Source organism: Eubalaena glacialis, chromosome 3, assembly GCF_028564815.1.
Source record: "Eubalaena glacialis isolate mEubGla1 chromosome 3, mEubGla1.1.hap2.+ XY, whole genome shotgun sequence".
Taxonomy (NCBI): Eukaryota; Metazoa; Chordata; class Mammalia; order Artiodactyla; family Balaenidae; genus Eubalaena; species Eubalaena glacialis.
Window position 1 is genome coordinate 66119948 of NC_083718.1, and position 23737 is coordinate 66143684.

At 35.6% G+C, this 23737-nt stretch overlaps 1 protein-coding gene across 2 annotated transcripts in view; it reads right to left on the reverse strand.

Annotated features, from left to right (window-relative positions):
- The window catches only part of MAEL (maelstrom spermatogenic transposon silencer), a 40168-nt gene that overhangs the window by 11315 nt on the left and 5116 nt on the right, over positions 1 to 23737 (reverse strand). For both annotated transcript variants that reach the window (XM_061185772.1, XM_061185771.1), the window contains 3 exons: positions 8955 to 9079; positions 8125 to 8179; positions 7864 to 8005 (listed from right to left, as the gene is read on the reverse strand). In XM_061185772.1, coding sequence (XP_061041755.1) covers positions 7864 to 8005; positions 8125 to 8179; positions 8955 to 9079 — 322 coding nt within the window. The remainder of the gene's footprint in view (positions 1 to 7863; positions 8006 to 8124; positions 8180 to 8954; positions 9080 to 23737) is intronic.

Consider the following 23737-nt stretch of genomic DNA (forward strand, 5'->3'; position numbering starts at 1 on the left):
AAGGGAACCCTCCTACACTGTTGGTGGGAATGTAAATTGGTACAACCACTATGGAGAAGAATATGGAGGTTCCTTAAAAAACTAAAATTAGAGCTCTCATATGATCCAGCAATCCCACTCCTGGGCATATATCCAGAGAAAACCATATTTCGAAAAGATACATGCACCCCTATGTTCACTGCAGCACTATTTCCAATACCCAAGACATGTCCACCGACATGTCCTAAATGTCCACCGACAGAGGAATGGATAAAGAAGATGTGATACATATACAGAATGGAATATTAGCCATAAAGAATGAATCAATGCCATTTGCAGCCACATGGATGGACCTAGAGATTATCATACTAAGTAAATAAGCCCGGCAGAAAGACAAATATCGTATGATACTGCTTATATGTGGAATCTAAAAAAATTGATACAAATGAACTTATTTACAAAACAGAAACAGACTCACAGACTTAGAAAACAAACTTATGGTTACCAAAGGGCAAAGGTGGCAGGGGGGTATAAATTAGGAGGCTGGGATTAACATATATACACTACTATATGTAAAATATATAATCGACAAGGACATACTGTATAGCACAGGGAACTCTATTCAGTACTCTGTAATAACCTATATGGGAAATAGAATCTGAAAAAGAACAGATATATGTATATGTATAACTGAATCACTTTGCTATACATCTGAAACTAACTCAACATTTTAAGTAAACTGTACTCCAATAAAAAAACAAAAAAACTAAATCTAAGTCCTTACATGCCCATGCGGAATCAAGTAATTTTAAATTTCCAGTTAGTTTTGCTCCTTGTTCAGAACTTAATCTCCAAGAGTACCTACTTCATATACACATTTTCCATTGGAGATCATATTTTAAATGAAAGCAGTTAAAAAACTAACAATGTATCACAGTATTAAAACAAAGTACAACAACAACAACAAAAAACCCATTAAAGTCTGACTCCAGGGAAAAACGTCTCTAAATCTAGTTATACTATTAAAAATGACATTATTTGGATGTGTTTTTATTTATACTTATTGGTCCTCTTCCTCCAAATCATCCCAAAATATGAGTGTATTTTCTAGCAAAGGAAGATTCATATTCTAAAAATCTAACGATTATCAGAACAGCTCTGTACACTGTTATGCTATTAATATTCATTATGCAGCCTGAAATATAGCTTCAACTTTAATGCATTTCCAACGTTTCTTTTATGAAATTGCACTCCAAAGTAGTAACATAAGGTTGTAAGTGAATGTCTGCTAAGTTCGCAACTTACTCCCAAAGTTTCACCACCACCTCATTCACTAAAATAATGTGCAGCATAAAGGCCTTTTACACGCTTTTCCTCTTGATTTCCAAAGGTCTCAGTGATCTCTTTTCCTCTTATTTCAGGGTTAAGTTTCTTCTCCTTTTCAAGGATAACCCTGCCTTTCCCTTTCTCAGGAACCACTGTCATCTGACAGTTACAGATGCTCTTTGCTCTAGTCAAACTGACTCACTGTTTTTTTCTTAAACGGTCTCTATGCTTTCATTCCCGAGTCAGTGTTTTGGCCATTTTCTTCTCTTGGAAAGGTCCCTCCTTCAACCCAAATCTCCGCTCACAGGGACAGAGGAGATGCTCAATAAATATTCGTTGATTAAATAAAAGCTGCTTTGTTTCAGTCAGCAGGTCACAGTGAATTAATCCAAGGACAATTATGACAGGAAGCAACAAGGAGAATGGGGTATCTATAAAGGTTATACTCTAGCCTTCAAAGTAACATGATAGTCATTAACAGCCTGCTTATTTAAGATTCTGATACTCTTTGTGTAACTGTATTCTATTTCACCAATATAAAACCCACCCATTTCTCCTAGAGCTAGAGACAACATTTACCAAAAATTTATTACAAACTTTAATGTCCTTTAAGTAGAAGTTTCAGAGCAGTGTTTGAAACGAGTCCTATCTGCTTATATTAACTAACAGATTCTAACAATAGTTCCTATTGTCCGCTACAACCAAAACTCCCTTGTAAAATACTATATATTGGAATCTTACAATATTATGAAGCTCAGGAAAAGGTAGACCCATCCTTTCCAAAGCAGTTATTATTAAAGTTCTTAAAGTACTATGTAACAGGTTCTATCTTTAATAAAATCCCATGGCACAGACCTCCAAAAATGTCTTACACCAAAGCTACTCTACTCTTGTTGCAGCCTATACGTACTCTGAGACTCAACACCATTTCTTCTATTCTAAAACATGATTTTTTCACATTTTAACTGAATGCATTTGTTGGACTGCATCATACAATTTAAGGTATTCTACAACTGCTATTGGCCAGTCTAGAAATAGCTGCCATTGCCTAAACATGTACAAATGTATTATTTTTTAAAGCAGTGGTATGTAGTATTTTATTTTTGTTTTTATTGCAGTATAGTTTATTTACAATATTATGTTAGTTTCAGGTATACAGCTTAGTGATTCAGTATTTTTGCAGATTATATTCCATTACAGGTTATTACTAGATAATGGTATAATTCCCTGTGCTATACAGTATATCCTTGTTGTTCATCTATTACATATATATTAGTTTGTATCTGTTAATCCCATATCCCTAAATTTGTCCCTCCCTCCACCCTCGTCCTTTTGGTAACCATTAGTTTGTTTTCTGTATCTGTGAATCTGTTTCTGTTCTGCATATATCTTTGAGTATTATTCTGGATAACCAAACAACTGTAATCCTTCAACACTTTAGTCAATAAACCATTAAGAAAGTATTGGTTTGTCTCTGAAACCTTCTACTGGTATCATCTGATAAGATCAAGAAAGAACCAGCATCAAAACTTGCAGAAAAGGTGTCTGTCAGTGGCTCAGGAGAAAATCCAGAGACAATAGTACAATTCTCTTTTAAGAAATGCTACATCACCACCCTGGATGGCACAGAGACAACAATGTATGAAAACACGGACAATGAATGATTCTGAATGTGAAATTTTAGGAATACTTTAGCCAGTAGCTGAGGCAATGGTACATAAATCCAAATATCCTAACACATCATCCATAAACTTTAAGCCTAACAAGATTAAACAAAACAAAGTATATACCTGCAGCATAAATAACTAAGAGAAGCATAACTATAAGACTACAAGACTCAATTACCAAAAGAAAATCCTTACTTTCCAATGGAGTCATTTCTCAAGTTCACACCCAAGCCTCTATATAGCTTTATAGACAGGGTGGAGCCCAGAAAACATGGGGGAAGAGAGAGAAAGGAAATTGAGAGCCCAAGATTAAATTACAACCATTCCCACAATGAGACGGTTGATAAATATTCAGAATCCTGGTAGATCAGAGCACTGGCTACAGGAAACTGACTTAAAAGTGCCTGAAGACTCTAGAAGGCAGCCTGGAAGGCATTGTTTCTGGGCAGCAGAGGGCAAGAGGAAGGGAAGGAGTCCTTTAGAGACTGTGTGAAGGGGAAAAAAAAGCACAGAGGGGGAAACTTAGGACTGCAGGACAAAGAAAGCAGGAAAAAAATGGGAAGACCCACAACCACACTGCCACCACCCTGAAAGCATTCAAAGAAACCATACTTTGCTACACTGACAGAAGAGGAAGCACTTGAACTACAAATCTCAAACCACCCCAAATAAACAGCCCTGTCCAAGAAATGCAAAGGAACAACAGAAAGCCACTGCAAGAGGTAAACAGAAAATGAAAATCACTATAGCTGATAACTCTCCCCATCCCCAACCCCCCAAAAAACCCATGAAGAAGACGAAAACTATAAAACAACACTATAACTTAACACTCTACATTGTTATTAATATATGAATTAAATATCCTTAAACAAAAATTTTGACGATACGAAAACATGGCCTGAATAAGAAACTTCAAAACTAAGAACAGAAAGAAGAAAAGAGTTGACAAAACTCAGGAAATAAAAATCATATAGGAAAAGAACTGAATTACAAACTGCCTAAGGAAGAACAGATTCAAATGAGAAGTTAATAAGGGAAACTGAAGAAAACAGAAAACTACCATGAGAATAAGAGACTAAAGAAAGAAGAAACAAGGGTCAGAAAAAGTCACCATAATGAAAGGTAAAGAAGACCAATCATACATATATTGGACACCCTTAAGAAAAATTAAATGGAATAGAATATTAAACTACAATCTAAGAAAAATCTCCAGAAATTAGACCTGATTCTGCATACTAAAAGGGCCTGCCAAACACCTGGGAAGACTGACCTGCAGTAATATACTCAGAGAAACATTCCAGTAAAACTATTAGACTTTAAAGATGAAAAACCATTCTTAAGGTCTCCAGGCAAAAAGATCAAAATAACTTAAAAGATCAAGAGAATTAAATGAACAAACTTCTAAAAAGCAACATAAAGCAATACAACAATGCAGCTGTACTTTCTAGAAACTCAAGGAAATAAAATGTAAACCAACAGAAAAAATTTTAAACATGCAAGAACAGAGTTACTGCCATTCCCAAGAGCCCTTGATCAATCTACTAGATCAAGATTCAGCAAACTTTTTCTGTAAAGGCATCAAATAACACAACAGCCACTTATAGCTATAGGAGATATAATGAGACATATACGGAAACAGTAGTAATGAGACTTCACAGCACTCTCAATATAACACAGATCAAGTAGACAAAATATAAATAGAGATAAAGCAATTTAAACATAATAATGTAGAGCTTACGGATACTTGTCAAATGTTGCACCCTGATAAACACATATTCTTCTCACATACCCACAAAACATTCACAAAAATTGATTATATATTTAGTTAGCAAAAAACTGCAAAACACTAGTAACTTCCATAAGATAGAAATATTATAAACAATACTTTGATCACAATGCAAAGACACTAGAATTTACTAACAAAAACCAAAAAGGCTTTCCACATGGACATTTAAAAGCCTCATATTAACTCCTGGGTTAAAGAGAGCTGAAACTACAGAATTTTTAAAAAAAATGACAAAATACTATGTCAACAACTTATGGGATGCACTGCAAGACATGTTTAAGAGAAAATTCACTGTACTAAACACTTACCAATAAAAAAAAACCCCCAAATTAACTAAATACCGAGCCCAAAAATCTAAAAAAAAGAACCACAAAGTACCAAGAATATAAAAGCAGAAATGAATGAGGAGGAGAACAGAAAATTAGCAGATCTAATAAACTGTTGTTTTGAAAAAAACAGACAGTGCACTACGCTAGCATGATTTAGGGGAAAAAAGTAGAAGCACAAATATATAAGAAACAATGAGATAAATAACCAGTGAAACAAGGAATTTTAAAAATTATAAAAGACTACTTAGTTTGCAGACTTAATTTTAAACAAATTTGGAAACGTATATAAAATGCATAATTTCCTAAGGAATTACAGATTACCAAAATTGATCCCATTAAAGTTAGAAAGCCTAATCAATTCAATTTTCATAGAAGAAACAGAGAAATTTTTGTGGGAACTGCCCCACAAAAATTCACCAGTCCCAGATAGGCACAATCTGTGTGAAAAAAATTTTAAAACAGACTTGAAAGACCCAAAAGTAGATCTGAACAATGGAAAGACACCTCTTGCCTTTGGACAGAATTCAACATTATATAAAGATTTCAGTTTTCCAAGTTAATTTATAAAGTTAATGCAACCCAAGGAACTTTATGGAGCTAGACTGAAGAGTGATACTTCTGAATATACTTTGTTTGAACTATGCTAATACATTCCACATTCAAAATATAATAAACCAACAAAGACGGGCAAAACCAAAAATGGAATAAAACAAGCAAACAGACTTAACTATATTTCAAATGAATAATTTAACCACACTGAAGGAGAAAAAAAGAACCAACTCCAATAACTTCTGAACAAAGTATTTTGACTACCTTCAGACTAAAACAACTGAAAGAAGATTCTAAACTGTTAATACGCCTTTTTTTAAATAGTGGTATCACTTAATTCTAAAACAACTTAATGCATTCTAGGACTGGACAAACAAAAATGTTGAGCACCAGGTTTTTCCACTCAGAAGGGCAATAAAAAAATGGAAAACTGGAAAACTCTATGGTTTTAAATTGGAATTGTAGGTTCAGCACGAACTCATGGTGAGATAAAGACAGAGGGAGAGAGAGAGGAAGGAGCAGGCAGGTGAGCCTAGCTGCATAAAAATGTTTATGAAAGGTATGTATACACATATATTTACTAGCTCTTTCCACTAAGGGGAACTAGAATCAATGACAGTCTAATAGGAATGAACACCCAGCACCAAGATTCTATCTCCTAAATGCACAGTCTTCCTCTAAAAGGAATCAAGGCTCCTTGGAGAAATGGCTAATTCAAAGCTGAAGCAGGGAAAAGTACAAGATGAACCTGAAATATATGGAGCTGGAAAGCAAAGAAGCACTCAAAGAATGAGGCAGCAATGTAAAAAACAACAACAACAACAAAACCCAAACAAAGAGACCACTGCTTTGAAGGGACTTCCACTGGCCACAAAGGAAACAATCTGAGCATAAAAATAAGTTAATAAGAGATTATGGCCCACTGAATAAGATATAGGAATACATGAGTCCATACTCATAAATAAATGAAAAAAAAAGTCAGCAAAGAGGAAAAGCTCCTTACAGTAGAATGCTAACTAATAAATGTAGAAGCAAAAATCAGATTAGAAAACCATCATTTCACAAATACAGTAATAATCGACCCAGGCAAAAATCATCAATGGATGCTAAAACTAGCAGATTAAAGTTTGAGGAATAGATTATCTACCAAATCTCAAAGAATCTCCCAACAGAATATTAATTATAAGGTAAAAAAGAGTAACTTTTCAATAGAGAAATTTGGCAGACACTATCTTAAGCAAATGATCAAAGTTGTCAGTAATGAGACTGACATCAGATGCCTCCAGATATGACACACTGAGAAGACAGATCACTTTTGTGGTACTCCTGCTAAAAATATATAACCTCAATCTAACCATGTGGAAATATGGGCAAACTCAAACTGAGAAACATTTTGCAAAGTAACTGGCCTATACTCTTCAAAAAGGTCAAGATCATGAAAGTCAAAGACTAAGGAACTATTCCAGATTAAAGGAGCCTAAAGAGACATAATAACTAAATGCAACATGTCGTCCTGGCTTGGATCCTAAAGTTTTTTTTTTTTTTTTTGGCTATAGAAGACATTATTAGAACAACTAGCAAAATATGAATATAGCTTTTAGATTAGACAGTAGTACTGTATCAATGGCAATATCCTGTTTTGATAACTGTATTGTGGCAATATACATGATCTTGTTCTTAGGAACAACACATTGATACTCAGGGGTGAAAAGGCATCATGATAGCAACTTGCTCTCAAGAGGCTGAGAAAAAGAAACAGTGTATATATATTTAGAGAAAAAGTTATAAATATATAAAAATATTAACAATTAGAGAATCTGAGAATGGTATATACAACTTCCCTGTACTAGAGTCTTGCAACTTTTCTGTAAGCCTAAAATTATTTCAAAATAAAAAAATACTTTCAATTTATTTCACATCTATATTTCTTATAACTACAAGAATTCTATGTAATAAAATGTCTATACAAATAAATACAAAATATTCTTTCATCAGTACAGAAATTCTAAGTGATAAAGCACTGTCAGTTTATTTGGTAGTTTTTTGTTTTTATTGATAGACGAAGTAACAATGTACCTTACAATCAATTAAATCTTATATTCAAGGAAATACAATGATTCCAAAGTTTCATAGGAAAATATTGTTTAAAAAGGCAAAAACTAATCATACCATATTTTTTCAGTTCAGAAAAAAGTCAGCATCACTATCACAAAATCACTATAAATACCTTGTGTTGCTAGAATAATCCCACATGGCCACATCTAGGAGGCTCCGAACCCAGGTCCTAGAGGGCTCCTTGAGAAATTTTTGCTGGTAGATCCCTACTACAAGATCCTCTACAGTGAGAAGTTCTAGATCTTGCCTGATTCCTTCCATTGGTAAACAGAAACACACATACAATTAGTAAGTTTAGGTACACAGAACATGTACATCAAAATGGAAACACAGATATTAAAATGCATTTGAGCAGTGACCCAGTTTAACTTACCTGATGACTTCTCCATATGCTTCAAACACCAGTTGACTCTGGCTCTATCATCAGACTGGAGAGGGGAAAAAAAATTTACTTATTTTCTCCTATCTTCTGTTACTTTTAATTAATGTGGTCCTTTCAAACTGGGGGAAGGGGAGGGAGGAGGGGTAAGGATGGTGAGAAGGGAGAGACTGAAGAGTCTGTGACAACTAAACAAGAACTGTAAAACAGAGCAACATATTCTAGAAAATACTGCTAATAATAACCAGTTATGTTCATAAAGCAATGTTAATATACTTTATGAACAGCAAGTGAGAATTAGGGTAAGCAAATGAAGAAACCAATGTTCAGAAAAAGATAAATAAGGTGATTTGTGTTCATGGTGACACTAATAAACAGTAAGGTTAAAACCCAATTCTATGACACCTAGCCTAGAAGAACTTAGACAAAACAAATAATAAAGATTACAAAAAGAAGATCAAGGGACTGCTACAAAAACAATTTTGAACAAACAATTCTCTTGCCTAGGAGGCGAGGATAGGTGTACAGACGAGAAATCCATCCTTCGGAGTAAAAACAATTGAAGATATTTCAGAAGGAGGAACTAAAAACATGAGATCGACCAAAGCTGAAATACTTTCAGTTTTTGCAGTCTTCAAAATCCCTCCAATACCAGAGAGATTTAGAAGAAAAAGCATTATACCTAATTATATTCAAAATAAGAACGAACATATATATTTTAACACACAGCTAATACAGAGGCAAAAGTTATTTCTTTGGGTATCTTTCATGGATCTTTTGGTATCTAAGTAATGACTTAAAAGAAATTCTTATGTTGAAATTACCTTGCAGTAGACAGGTGGCCAGTTCCCTGGATGTGGATGAATGAATCTATAAAGGTTTTGTAACACCATTGCTTGGTCATGCCCAGATTCAAAGTTTGAAATAGGAATCTTGTGACTAGAATCACCTGAAGGAAATAAAAAGTAGGTAGGAGTTAAAAATCTGACTAAGACAAATATTATGGAGTAGGTATAGAAGTAAGGGTACAGGAAGGGAGTAGTGGATAACTCATATTTAAGCACTTGTACCAAGCCTGCTTATGGTTAGGTACTTTACATATTTTATCCCATAATCTTATGAGGTAGATAATATACACATATTAGAGAAGAGATAACTGAGAAACACAGAAGTTAGCAGTAAGTTAATAGCTGGTGAACAGTGGAGTCAGGACTCAAACCGAGGTTTGTTAAGTGAAAGAGCCTATATAGTGTTTTCACTATTCCTATGTGGCCTTTCATGAATCTGGTTTATTAATAAGGCTGGAGACCTTGATAGTAATGACTGCTTTTTAAAAGACTGTACGATGAATACTTCTACTTCCAGTAAAATATGGACCAAGTAATTCAGACCAAACTTCCCACAAAAATTTAGGATGTCAAGAGCACCTTCAGTAGCAAGGAATTATTAGATCAAGATGCAAAATATTATAAAATCCAGAGAGGTGAGTCTAGCTCTGGGGGCAGTTTTCCCCCTGGAGTCATTTGCTAATTCCAGAAGAGGAAGTTTAATGGCTGAGAGTGTGCTTCTGACAGCTTTGGGGGCCTGGTTTGTGAGACCCCAGGTGTCTAGAAAAAGGAAACATAAATCCTCTCTGGAGGAAGAAAACATCACTATAAACCTCATTAAATCATTTTTTCCCAAATAGTCTATGTGAATAACCAGGTAAACAATGAAAAAAAATGAGAACCAAAACAAAGTTAATAGAGATCCAAAGGTAGTCCAGATGCTGAAGTTACTGGACACAGATTTTAACTAATCATAATCAATTTTAAAAATTCATAATCAAATTATGAATTTCAGCATAAAACTGGAAACTATAAAAAAGAATGCTCAGAACTCCCTGGTGGTCCAGTGGTTAGGACTTGGCATTTTCACTGCTGGCGCCCTGGGTTCGATCCCTAGTCAAGGAACTAAGATCCCACAAGCTGCAATGTGCAGCCAAAAAAAATGCAACAAGAGTTCAATTTCTGATAATGACTGACTAGGGAAAGCTGAACATATGAAACGCCTGCTTGAAAGCACTGCAGAGATATAAATGTAGTGAGGAATTATGGGCCCAAAATCTTAGAAAGGATGAAATCCTGGAGAGCTGAATCTGGCACTTGAGTTTGTTGGTAATTTGGGCATTTATCAACTCTAGAAGAGGAGATATAAAGGCTGAGAAACTGAGAAATTTTCAACAGATCTAGAGCTATGAAGAATTAAAAATATTACTCCAATATTACCTGTGTATATATAAAAATTTATAAATTAAAAAATATTCAATTGTCTTCTGGCCTCCACTATTTATGCTGTGAAGTCAATTATAAATTTTACTGATGATTCTTTGGTGGTAATATGTCCACCTTCCTCCTCTTTTTTTTAAGTAAAGACCAACTAGAACGAGACTCACTCTCATAAGTCTGAACCCAATTTTAAATTATCTCAATATCTGAAATTAGATTAAAGCAACCTGAGATGGATAGTTACTCCAGATTTCTGCCAGAAACAATCATAAATCTTTGGAGAGGAGTAACAAGTTTTCATATGTACTGTTCAGCACTCAAAAATGACCAGATATAATAAGACAACTGAAAACTTGATTGAACATCAAGATAACCAACAGACTATAAAAATACATCCAAAAAAAAGATCCCTGTAATAGGGTTATCAGACAAAAAACTTTAAAATAATGAGGCTTATTATGTTCAAGGAAATGAAAAAAATACTGATAACTTCAACAGAACCATAAAAAAGAACCAAATGTAAACTCAAAAATTGAAAACACATTCCTCAACCCATTTTAGGATGGCAAAATAGCCTTCATAATAAAACTGGTTAAGATTAACCTCAGGCTTTAACACGAATGCACAAATCCTAAAACAAAATATTAGCAAACCAAATCCAGCAATTTATTTAAGAGTCATACAGTGATGATGTTGGATTTGTTCCTGAAATGTAAGGTTGGTTTATGATTAGCAAATCACTACATAGACAAGAGACACAAATCATCTGAGATCCAGAAAGAGTATTCATTAAAATGTGCAACTGATATCTCTAGTGAAACCGGAAACGGAAGGGAATTTCTTTATCCTAATAAAGAATACATACCAAAACTAAGAAAAAGAGAAAAGAACACTACAGCAAACAGAACACTCATTGGTGAAAGATTAAAAACTAGAGCTCATAACCAGCACACTAAGACAGAACAAGTTTAAAATTTTTTAAGTAAAAGATACAGATTAGAAGAGTCATTTCACAGATGTAAGGAAATCTGTTAAAAAAACAAGAGTTTGGCAAAGGTGGGATAAAACCAAAACACAAAAGTAAACAATCAGAAAATATAATTTTGAGCTATCCTGTATAATAGCAAGAAAAATGATAAGCTATAACTAATAACATTAAGATTCTGGAGAAAATTATAAGACTTTATTATAAATGACTACACATCTAAAAAGTAAAAGAGTAGCCCCATATTAACATAAAGAATCAATATCATGAAGCTGTCAGTTCTCCGCAAAATGATCAAAAGATTTAAAGATGATTCAAAATACTGAGATTAGTTTCTCTGGACAGAGGACAAGATGGCAAAGTAGAGGGACCTGAGCTCACCTCCTCCCACAAAAACACCAAAAATCACAACTAAATGCTGAACAACCAGCAACAAAGGACTGGAACCGATCAGAAAAAAATATTCTACTTCCAAAGACAAAGAGGAAGCCACAACCAGATGGTAGGAGGGGTGTATTCACGATATAATCAAACCCCATACCTGCCAGGTGGGTGAAGCACAAACTGGAAAATAATGATATTGCAGAGGTTCTCCCACAGGAATGAGAGTTCTGAGCCTCACGTCAGGCTCCTCAGTCTAGGGGTCTGATATTGGGAGAAGGAGCTCCAGAGCATTTGGCTTTGAAGGCTAGCGGGGCTTGATCACAGGAGCTCCACAGAGCTGGGGGAAGCAGAAACTCCCTCTTGGAGGGCGCACACAAGGTATCATGTGCACCAGGACCCAGGGCAAAACGCAGTGACTTCATAGGAGCCTGGGCCTGACCTACCTGCTGGTCTTGGAGGATCTCCTGGGGAGGTGGGGGCAGCTGTGGCTCACTGCAGGGACAAGGGTGCTGGTGGCAGAGGTGCTGGGGAGTACTCATTGGTGTGAGCTGTCCTGGAGGCCGCCATTCTGACACCAAGACCTGGCCCCACCCAACAGTCCGCAGGCTCCAGTGCTGGGATGCCTCAGGCCAAAAAAACTAACAGGGCAGGAACACAACTCCACCCATCAGCAGACAAGCTGCTTAAAGTCTTCCTGAGCCCAGAGCTGCCTCTAAACACACCCCTTGACACAGCCCTGCCCACCAGAGGGACAAGACCCAGCTCCACACACCAGTGGGCAGGCACCAATCCCTCCCACCAGGAAGCCTGCACAAGACTCTTAGACTAGCTTCACTACCACGCGGAAGACACCAGAAGAGGAACCACAAACCTGAAGCCTATGGGGCTGTAAACACAGAAAGTTAGACAAAATGAGATGGTAGAAGAATATGTTCCAGACGAAGGAACAAGATAAAAACTCCAGAAGAACAACTAAGTGAAGTGGAGATAGGCAATCTACCTGAAAAAGAATTGAGTGTAATGATAGTAAAAATGATCCAAGATCTCAGAAAAAGAATGGAGACACAGACCAAGAAGATAGAAGAAATGTTCAACAAAGAGCTAGAAAATGTAAAGAACAAACAGAGTGGAACAATACAATAACTGAAATGAAAAATACACTGGGAAGAATCAACAGCAGAATAAATGAGGCAGAATAATAGATAAGTGAGCTGGAAGACAGAATGGTAGAAATCAATGCCATGGAACAGAATAAAGAAAAAAAGAATGAAAAGAAATGAAAACAGTTTGAGACCTCTGGGACAACATTAAATGCACAAACATTCGCGTGATTGGGGTCCCAGAAGGAGAAGAGAGAGAGAAAGGACCTGAGAAAACATTTGAAGAGATAGTAGCTGAAAAATTCCCTAACATGGGAAAGGGAACAGTCACCCAAGTCCAGGAAGTGCAGAGAGTACCATATAGCATAAATCCAAGGAGGAATGTGCCGAGACATATTAACCAATTTGACAAAAATTAAAGACAAAAAAGAAAATATTAAAAGCAACAAGGGAAAAGCAACAAATAACATACAAGAAAATCCCCATAAGGTTATCATCTGATGGTTCAGCTGAAACTCTGCAAGCCAGAAGGGAGTGACATAATATACTTAAAGTGATGAAAGGGGAAAAACCTACAACCAAAAATACTCTACCCAGCAAGGTTCTCATTCAGATTTGACATAGAAATCAAAAGCTTTACAGACAAGCAAAAGTTGACAGAATTCAGCACCACCAAACCTGCTGTACAACAAATGCTAAAGGAACTTCTCTAGGCGGAAAAGACCACTTCCAGAAACAAGAAAATTACAAATGGGTAATCTCACCAGTAAAGGTAAATATACAATAAAGGTAGGAAATCATCCACCTACAAATATGGTATCAAAACTAGCAATCCTGACATGAGGAGAGTACAAACGCAGGACACTGGAACTGCATTTGAAACTGAGAGACCAGAAGCTTAAAACAATCTTGTATGTATATAGATTGCTATATCAAAACCTCATAGTAACCTCAAACCAAAAATCTACAATAGATATTTACACAAAAAAGAAAAAATCAAACACAACACTAAAGAGTCATCAAATCACAAGAGAACAAAAGAGAAAGGTTAGAAAAAAGACCTACAGAAACAAATCCAAAACAACTAACAAAATGGCAATAAGACCATACATATGGGTAATTACCTTAAATGTAAATGGATCAAATGTTCCAACCAAAAGACACACCCTGGCTGAATGGATACAAAAACAAGACCTATATATATATTGTCTACAAGAAACCCAATTAGGATCTAGGGACACATACAGACTAAAAGTGGTGAGAGGATGGAAAAAGGTATTCCATGCAAAAGGAAATCAAAGGAAAGCTGGAGTAACAATACTCATATCAGACAAAATAGACTTCAAAATAAAGACTGTTACAAGAGACAAAGAAGGACACTACATAATGATCAAAGGATCAATCCAAGAAGATTTAACAATTATAAATATATATGCAGCCAACAAAGGAGTGCTTTGATACATAAGGCAAATGCTAACAGCCATAAAAGAAGAAATCGACAGTAACACAATTAAGAGTGAGGAACTTTAACTCCCCACTTAAATCTATGAATAGATTATCCAGACTGAAAATCAGTAAGGAAACACAGGCCTTAAATGACACATTAGACCAGACAGACTTAACTGATGTTTATAGAGCATTCCATCCAAAAGCAGCACAATACTCATTCTTCTCAAGTGCATGTGGAACATTCTCCAGGATAGATCACGTGCTGGGCCACAAAGCAAGCTTGGGTAAAGTTAAGAAAACTGAAATCATATCAAGCATCTTTTCCAACCATAACACTAGGATATTTAAAAAAATCAACTACAAGAAAAAAAACTGTAAAAACCAAAAACAATCAGAGGCTAAGCAATATGCTACTAAACAACCAATGGATCACTGAAGAAATCAAAGAGGAAATCAAAGTATACCTAGAGGCAAATGAAAATGAAAGCATGACTATCCAAAACCTATGGGACTCAGCAAAAGCAGTTCTAAGAGGTAAGTTGACAGTAATACAATCTTACATCAGGAAACAAGAAAAATCTCAAATAAACAACCCAACCTTATACCTAAAGCAACTAAAGGAAAAAGAACAAACAAAACCCAAAGTTAGCAGAAGGAAAGAAATCATAAAGATGAGAGCAGAAATAAATGAAAGAGAGACAAAGCAAACAACAGAAAAGATCAATGAAACCAAAAGCTGGTTCTTTGAAAAGGTAAACAAAATTGATAAGCCTTTAGCCAGACTCAAAAAGAAAAAAGGGAGAGGGCTCAAATCAATAAAATTAGAAAGGAAAAAGAAGTTACAACAGACACCAAAGAAATACAAAGGACCATAAGAGACTACTACAACCAAGTGTATGCCAATAAAATGGACAACCTAGAAGAAAGGGACAAATTCTTAGAAAGGTACAATCTCTCAAAACTGAACCAGGAAAAATAGAAAATATGAACAGACCAATCACAAGTATTGAAATTGAAACTGTGATTTAAAAACTCACAACAAACAAAAGTCCAGGACCAGATGGCTTCACAGGTGAATTCTATCAAACATTTAGGGAAGAGTTAACACCTATCCTTCTGAAACTCTTCCAAAAAATGGCAGGGGAAGGCATACTTCCAAACACATTCTATGAGGCCACCATCACCCTGATACCAAAACCAGACAAAGATACCACAAAAAAGGAAATTACAGGCCAATATCACTGATGAACATAGACGCAAAAATCCTCAACAAAATACCAGCAAACCAAATCCAACAATACATTAAAAAGATAATACACCATGATCAAGTGGGATTTATCCCAGGGATGCAAGGATTTTTCAATATCCACAAATCAATCAGTGTGATACACCACATTAACAAACTGAAGAAGAAAAACCACATGATCATCTCAATAGATGCAGAAAAATCTTCTGACAAAATCCAACACCATTTATGATAAAAATTCTCCACCAAGTGGGCATAGAGGGAACATAACAAACCCAACATCATACTCAACGGTGAAAACATGAAAGCATTTCCTCTAAGATCAGGTACAAGACAAGGAGGTCGACTCTCCCCACTTTTATTCAACATAATTTGGAAGTCCTAGTCACAGCAATCAGAGAAGAAAAAGAAAGGAATCCAAATTGGAAAAGAAGTAGTACAACTGTCACTGTTCACAGATGACATGATACTATACATAGGAAATCCTAAAGATGCTATGAGAAAACTACTAGTGCTCATCAATTCGGTAAAGTTGCAGGATACAAAATTAATACACAAAATCTTTTGCATTTCTATACACTAACAACAAAAGATCAGAAAGTGAAATTAAGGAAACAACCCCATTTACCATTACATCAAAAAGAATAAAATACCTAGGAATAAATCTACCTAAGGAGGCAAAAGACCTGTACTCTGAAAACTATAAGACACTGATGAAAGAAATCGAAGATGAAAAACAAACAGATGGAAAGATATACTGTGTTCTTGGACTGGAAGAATCAATACTGTCAAAATGACTATACTACCAAAGGTAGTCTACAGATTCAGTGCAATCCCTATCAAATTACCAACAGCAGATCTAGAACAAAAGATTTAAAATTTGTACAGAAACACAAAAGACCCTGAATAGCCAAAGCAATCTTGAGAAAGAAAAACAGAGCTGGAGGAATCAGGCTCCCTGACTTCAGACTATACTACAAAGCTATAGTCATCAAAACACTATGATGCTGGCAAAAAGACAGACTTATAGATCAATGGAACAGGATAGAAGCCCAGAAATAAACCCACGCACCTATGATCAATTAATCTACGACAAAGAAGGCAAGAATATATCATGGAGAAAAGACAGTCTCTTCAATAAGTGGTGCTGGGAAAACTGGACAGCTACATGTAAAGGAAAGAAATTAGAACATTCTCTAACACCATACACAAAAATAAACTCAAAATGGATTAAAAACCTCAATGTAAGACTGGATACTATAAAAGTCTTAGAGGAAAACATAGGCAGAACACTCTTTGACATAAGTTGCAGCAATATCTTTTTGGATCCACCTCCTAGAGTAATGAAAATAAAAATAATAAATAAATGAGACCGAATTAAACTTAAAAGCTTTTGCACAGCAAAGGAAACCATAAACAAAACAAAAAGACAACCCACAGAATGGGAGAAAACATTTCCAAATGAGGCGACCAACAAGGCATTAATCTCCCAAATCTACAAACTGCTCATGCAGCTCAATATCAAAAAAATAAACAACCCAATCAAAAAATGGGTAGAACCCAGAATAGCCAAAGCAATCTTGAGAACAAGAAATAGAGCTGGAGGAATCAGGCTCCCTGACTTCAGACTATACTACAAAGCTACAGTAATCAAGACAGTATGGTACTGGCACAAAAACAGAAATATAGTTCAATGGAAAAGGATAGAAAGCCCTGAGATAAACCCACGTACATATGGACACCTTATCTTTGATAAAGGAGGCAAGAATATACAGTGGAGAAAAGACAGCCTCTTCAATAAGTGGTGCTGGGAAAACTGGGCAGGTACATGTAAAAGTATGAAATTAGAACACTCCCTAACACCATACACAGAAATAAACTCAAAATGGATCAAAGACCTAAATGTAAGGCCAGACACTATAAAACTCTTAGAGGAAAACATAGGCAGAACACTCTATGACGTAAATCACAGCAAGATCCTTTTTGACCCACCTCCTAGAGAAATGGAAATAAAAACAAAAATGAACAAATGGGACCTAATGAAACTTAATAGCTTTTGCACAGCAAAGGAAACCATAAACAAGACAAAAAGACAACCCTCAGAATGGGAGAAAATATTTGCAAATGAAGCAACTGACAAATGATTAATCTCCAAAATTTACAAGCAGCTCATGCAGCTCAATAACAAAAAAACAAACAACCCAATCCAAAAATGGGCAGAAGACCTAAATAGACATTTCTCCAAAGAAGATATACAGATTGCCAACAAACACATGAAAGAATGCTCAACATCATTAATTAGAGAAATGCAAATCAAAACTACAATGAGATATCATCTCACACCGGTCAGAATGGCCATCATCAAAAAATCTAGAAACAATAAATGCTGGAGAGGGTGTGGAGAAAAGGGAACACTCTTGCACTGTTGGTGGGAATGTAAATTGATACAGCCACTATGGAGAACAGTATGGAGGTTCCTTAAAAAACTAAAAATAGAATTACCATACGACCCAGCAATCCCACTACTGGGCATATACCCTGAGAAAAACATAATTCAAAAAGAGTCATGTACCAAAATGTTCATTGCAGCTCTATTTACAATAGCCAGGACATGGAAGCAACCTAAGTGTGCATCGACAGATGAATGGATAAAGAAGATGTGGCACATATATACAATGGAATATTACTCAGCCATAAAAAGAAACGAAATTGAGTTATTTGTAGTGAGGTGGATGGACCTAGAGTCTGTCATACAGCGTGAAGTAAGTCAGAAAGAGAAAAACAAATACCGTATGCTAACACATATATATGGAATCTAAGAAAAAAAAAAAAGGTCATGAAGAACCTAGGGGTAAGACGGGAATAAAGACACAGACCTACTAGAGAATGGACTTGAGGATATGGGGAGGGGGAAGGGTAAGCTGTGACAAAGTGAGAGAGTGGCATGGACATATATACACTACCAAACGTAAAATAGATAGCTAGTGGGAAGCAGCCACATAGCACAGGGAGATCAGCTCGGTGGTTTGTGACCACCTAGAGGGGTGGGATCAGGAGGGTGGGAGGGAGGGAGACGCAAGAGGGAAGAGGTATGGGAACATATGTATATGTATAACTGATTCACTTTGTTATAAAGCAGAAACTAACACACCATTGTAAAGCAATTATACTCCAATAAAGATGTTAAAAAAAAAATGGGTAGAAGGCCTAAAGATGTATTTCTCCAAAGAAGACATACAGATGGCCAAAAAGCACGTGAAAAGATGCTCAACATCACTAATTATTAGAGAAATGTGAATCAAAACTACAGTGAGTTATCACTTCACACTGGTCAGAATGGCCATCATCAAAAAGTTTACAAACAATAAATGCTGGAGAGGGTGTGGAGAAAAGGGAACCCTCCTACACTGTTGGTGGGAATGTAAATTGGTACAACCATTATGGAGAAGAGTATGGAGGTTCCTTAAAAAACTAAAAATAGAGCTGCCATATGATCCAGCAATCGCACTCCCAGGCATATATCCAGAGAAAACCATAATTCAAAAAGATACATGCACCCCAATATTCATTGCAGCACTATTTCGAATAGCCAAGACACGGAAGCAACCTAAATATCCATCAAAAGAGCAATGGATAAAGATGTGGTACACATATACAATGGAATATTACTCAGCCATAAAAAAGAATAATATAATGCTATTTGCAGCAACATGGATGGACCTAGAGATTATTATATTAAGTGAAGTAAGCCAAAGACAAATATCATATGATATTGCTTATATGTTGAATCTAAAAAAGAAAAATGATACAAATGAACTTACTTACAAAAAGATTCATAGACTTAGAAAACAAATTTATGGTTACCAAAGGGGAAAGGTGGGGGGAGGGATAAATTAGGAGTTTGGGATTAACATATACATGCTACTATACATAAAATTGATAATTAACAAGGACCTACTGTATAGCACAGGGAACTCTACTCAATACTCTGTAATAACCTATATGGGAAAAGAATCTGAAAAAGAATAGACATATGTATAACTAAATCAGTTTTCTGTATACCTGAAACTAACACAATGTTGTTAATCAACTATATTCCAATATAAAATAAAAATTAAAGAAGCAGCTGTGCTATATATATATGCATAGGACTACTACTCAGCCACAGAAAAGAACACAATTCTGCCATGTGCAGCAACGTGGATGGAATTGGAGGGCACTATGCTAAGTGAAGAAGCCAGACAGAGAGAGATCAATACTGCATGACATCGCTTATATGTGGATCTAAAAAAACCAACTAGCGAATATAGCATAAAAGAAGCAAACTCACACATATAAAGAACAAACCAGTGGCTACCAGTGGGAGAGGTGCAATATAGGGGTGGGGGAGTGGGAGGTACAAAGTACTGGGTGTAAGACAGGATCAAGAATGTATCGTACAACATGGAGAATATAGCCAATATTCTGTAGTATCTGTAAGTGGAAAGTAATCTTTAAAATTGCATAAAAATTAAAATTTTAAAAATATATAAACACCCCCTTAAAAAAAACCCAAATCCTGAGATTAGAATCCTGTGATTCCAAATCCTGAGATTCTAAATCTCAACAAGCTTTTTGTGAAGCATGATAAACTGATTCTGAATTGTATGTGGAAAAGCAAAAAGAATAACCATAATATTCCAAAAGAACAAAGTCAAGTAAATATGATCAAAATATCGTGTTTAACATATGACATGGGCACCAAAAAACAAGCAGGTCGATAGAACAGAAGATATCAGAAAGACTCATGCATAAAATGAAACATGATATGATACAGGTGGCACTACATATGGGGAAAAATTGATTATTCAATAAATTATGCTGAGACAACTGATTATCCACATGTGAAAAAAACGGAACTGAATCTCTACCTCACATCATACGTAAGTCAATTCCAGGTGGAATAAGAACTTGGAACTATAGAAGAAAATAAATATATCTTCATGGCCTTCAAGTAGAAGGGAAATCTTAAATAAGACCAAAAAACCCCACAACCATGACGGAAAAGATACATTTACTGAACTAAAAGTAAAAACTTGTTCATTAAAATACACCATAAAGAGTAAAAAAATGCAAGGCACAAACTGCAAATAGGTATCTGCACACAATTAAAACAATCAATAAAAACATATATTATAAACTTCCATAAACCAATAAAGATGAAAAACAATCCAATGGAGAAACGGGGAAAAGACATTGTTGAGTTAAAAAAAATACAAGTAAAGAAATATACACAATATGTTATATAAAAGTTCAAGCAGAATTAAATACACCATTTAAATATGTATTTATCATAAAATTATTTATAAAACAAAGGAAATAACACAAAATTCAGAACAGTGGTTCTCTTAAGAGAGAGGATGAAATCAGGGAAAAATATAGGGGTCTTCAATGATAACAGCAACGTGCTATTTCTTCAGCTGACTGATCAGCAGGTGCACTGCTGATCATTAATATTCTTTCTACCTTAAGTGAATGTTATGATTTTTTTGTGTGTGTATGAAGCTTCATTTTAAAAGCTGATAGACCTTTTGTACAGGAAGCTGAAAGCAGTTTCTAAGGCTTTGCTCCTTTTAAAGCAGAGCTTCTCTCTCAAAAATCATTAATTAGTGAAATAGATAGAAGCAGAGTTCCTCTGGGGAAGTGTGGGAGCATGAGATGGGCCCAAACCTCCTACCCGCTCCCCACTCCAACACGCACATACAGAACCCGCACTCCCCTTCAGAGGAACATACTGGTTGGGGGGGAAGTCTGTATCAAAATCTCTTCCAATCTTGAAATTCTGCGATATTATGTGCTAAACCATAATGCCCATGAAGCCTTCGCTTGATTTCACTTGTACGTACTTCTTAGAAGGCCAGATAGCACAGGAGCATTTGAAACATCTACATGCACGTTCCTTAACTTCTAATCAAATTGTAACCACATGTAAACTTGCTTCAGTGTGTTACTGTATGAAACACGGTCTTTTCCTAAATATCAGCTTGATTACACTAGCCTGGGCATTTTTAGTTATTATGTCGACATAGCTGTCACTCTAATACACTTATTTGTCTTATTTAATTGGCACATTTCTCAGGGTTATCAAATTGGCAATTTAAGACACGTTTAAATTGGTGAGCTCCAAGGATCTTAGGTTTCCTGAATGAAAAACATTGTGCTCAGTTTTAGTTAGTCTAAAAAAAACTCAAGAAAACATTCCTAGACTCCTTAATAGGTTTGTTTCTAAGAATCACACTTTCTATACAAATTGTGAAATTTTTTGTTCTAGTTCTGTGAAAAATGCCATTGGTAGTTTGATAGGGATTGCACTGAATCTATAGATGCTTTGGGTAGTATAGTCATTTTCACAGTGTTGATTCTTCCAATCCAAGAACATGGTATGTCTCTCCATCTGTTTGTATCATCCTTAATTGCTTTCACCAGTGTCTTATAGTTTTCTGCATACAGGTCTTTTGTCTCCTTAGGTAGGTTTATTCCTAGGTATTTTATTCTTTTTGTTCCAATGGTAAATGGGAGGATGCTCAACATCACTAACCATTAGAGAAATGCAAATCAAAACTACAATGAGGTATCACCTCACACCAGTCAGAATGGCCACCATCAAAAAATCTACAAACAGTAAATGCTGGAGAGGGTGTGGAGAAAAGGGAACCCTCTTGCACTGCTGGTGGGAATGTAAATTGATACAGCCACTATGGAGAACAGTATGGAGGTTCCTTAAAAAACTAAAAATAGAACTATCATACGACCCAGCAATCCCACTACTGGGCATATACCCTTAGAAAACCATAATTCAAAAAGAGTCATGTATCACAATGTTTATTGCAGCTCTATTTACAATAGCCAGGACATGGAAGCAACCTAAGTGTCCATCAACAGATGAAAGGATAAAGAAGATGTGGCACATATATACAATGGAATATTACTCAGCCATAAAAAGAAATGAAATTATTTGTAGTGAGGTGGATGGACCTAGAGTCTGTCATACAGCGTGAAGTAAGTCAGAAAGAGAAAAACAAATACCGTATGCTAACACATATATATGGAATCTAAGAAAAAAAAAAAAGGTTCTGAAGAACCTAGCAGGACAGGAATAAAGACACAGATGTAGAGAATGGACTTGAGGACATGGGGAGGGGGAAGGGTAAGCTGGGACAAAGTGAGAGAGTGGCATGGACATATATACACTACCAAATGTAAAACAGATAGCTAGTGGGAAGCAGCCACATAGCACAGGGAGATCAGCTCGGTGCTTTGTGACCACCTAGAGGGGTGGGATAGGGAGGGCGGGAGGAAGACACAAGAGGGAGGAGATATGGGGATATATGTGTATGTATAGCTGATTCACTTTGCTATAAAGCAGAAACTAACACACCATTGTAAAGCAATTATACCCCAATAAAGATGTTAGAAAAAAAAGAACCACACTTTCTGTTAATCAGTTAATTTGGAAAGACTGTAAAAATAAGCCTTTAAAAATGATTTTTTAAAAAATTTAATCAGAAACAAAATGAACAGTAAAGGGACATTCTCACAAATGAGTGTCTGGCACATAGGGATTCCAATGCACTCATGAGATGAACAAACCAGAAAAAGAACTTAAGTAAAAATGTGAAATTAATTCACCAGCTAAGTTTCTATTTTTGGTTTTTACCACTACCTATTTCATCAAATAACCTCAGACAATGTAACACTTGAGATTAGCTAGGTTCACACCTCAAAGTTACAACAGAATTTTTATTCTATAATTTTTTTCATTCAAAGCTACAAACTTACTAAAAAAAATTGCCTTAAACTCCTTGTTCCAAGGCCTACAGCCCTGATCCCAGGCAAACAAAAAAGCACTAGTACATATTTTTCACTAAGACTGGAAAAAACTCAAAGGACATAACCAAAAATGAGTCTAAAATATTCTCTTCATTTATAAAGAACAATATTATAAGTATTACAAAACAGCTGCTTGTTATGGCAGATTTGAAAAACTTATTTCTAATTTCAAACCCTTCTACCGGCTAATTGCCTACATTTTTAAGAAAAAAACCTGACATTTTGAATAAAACTTAAAAAGCAAACCTATTATCATGATTTTCATTTTAATCAAATAAGAAACTGGTTAAAATCTAGTTTCTAGAAA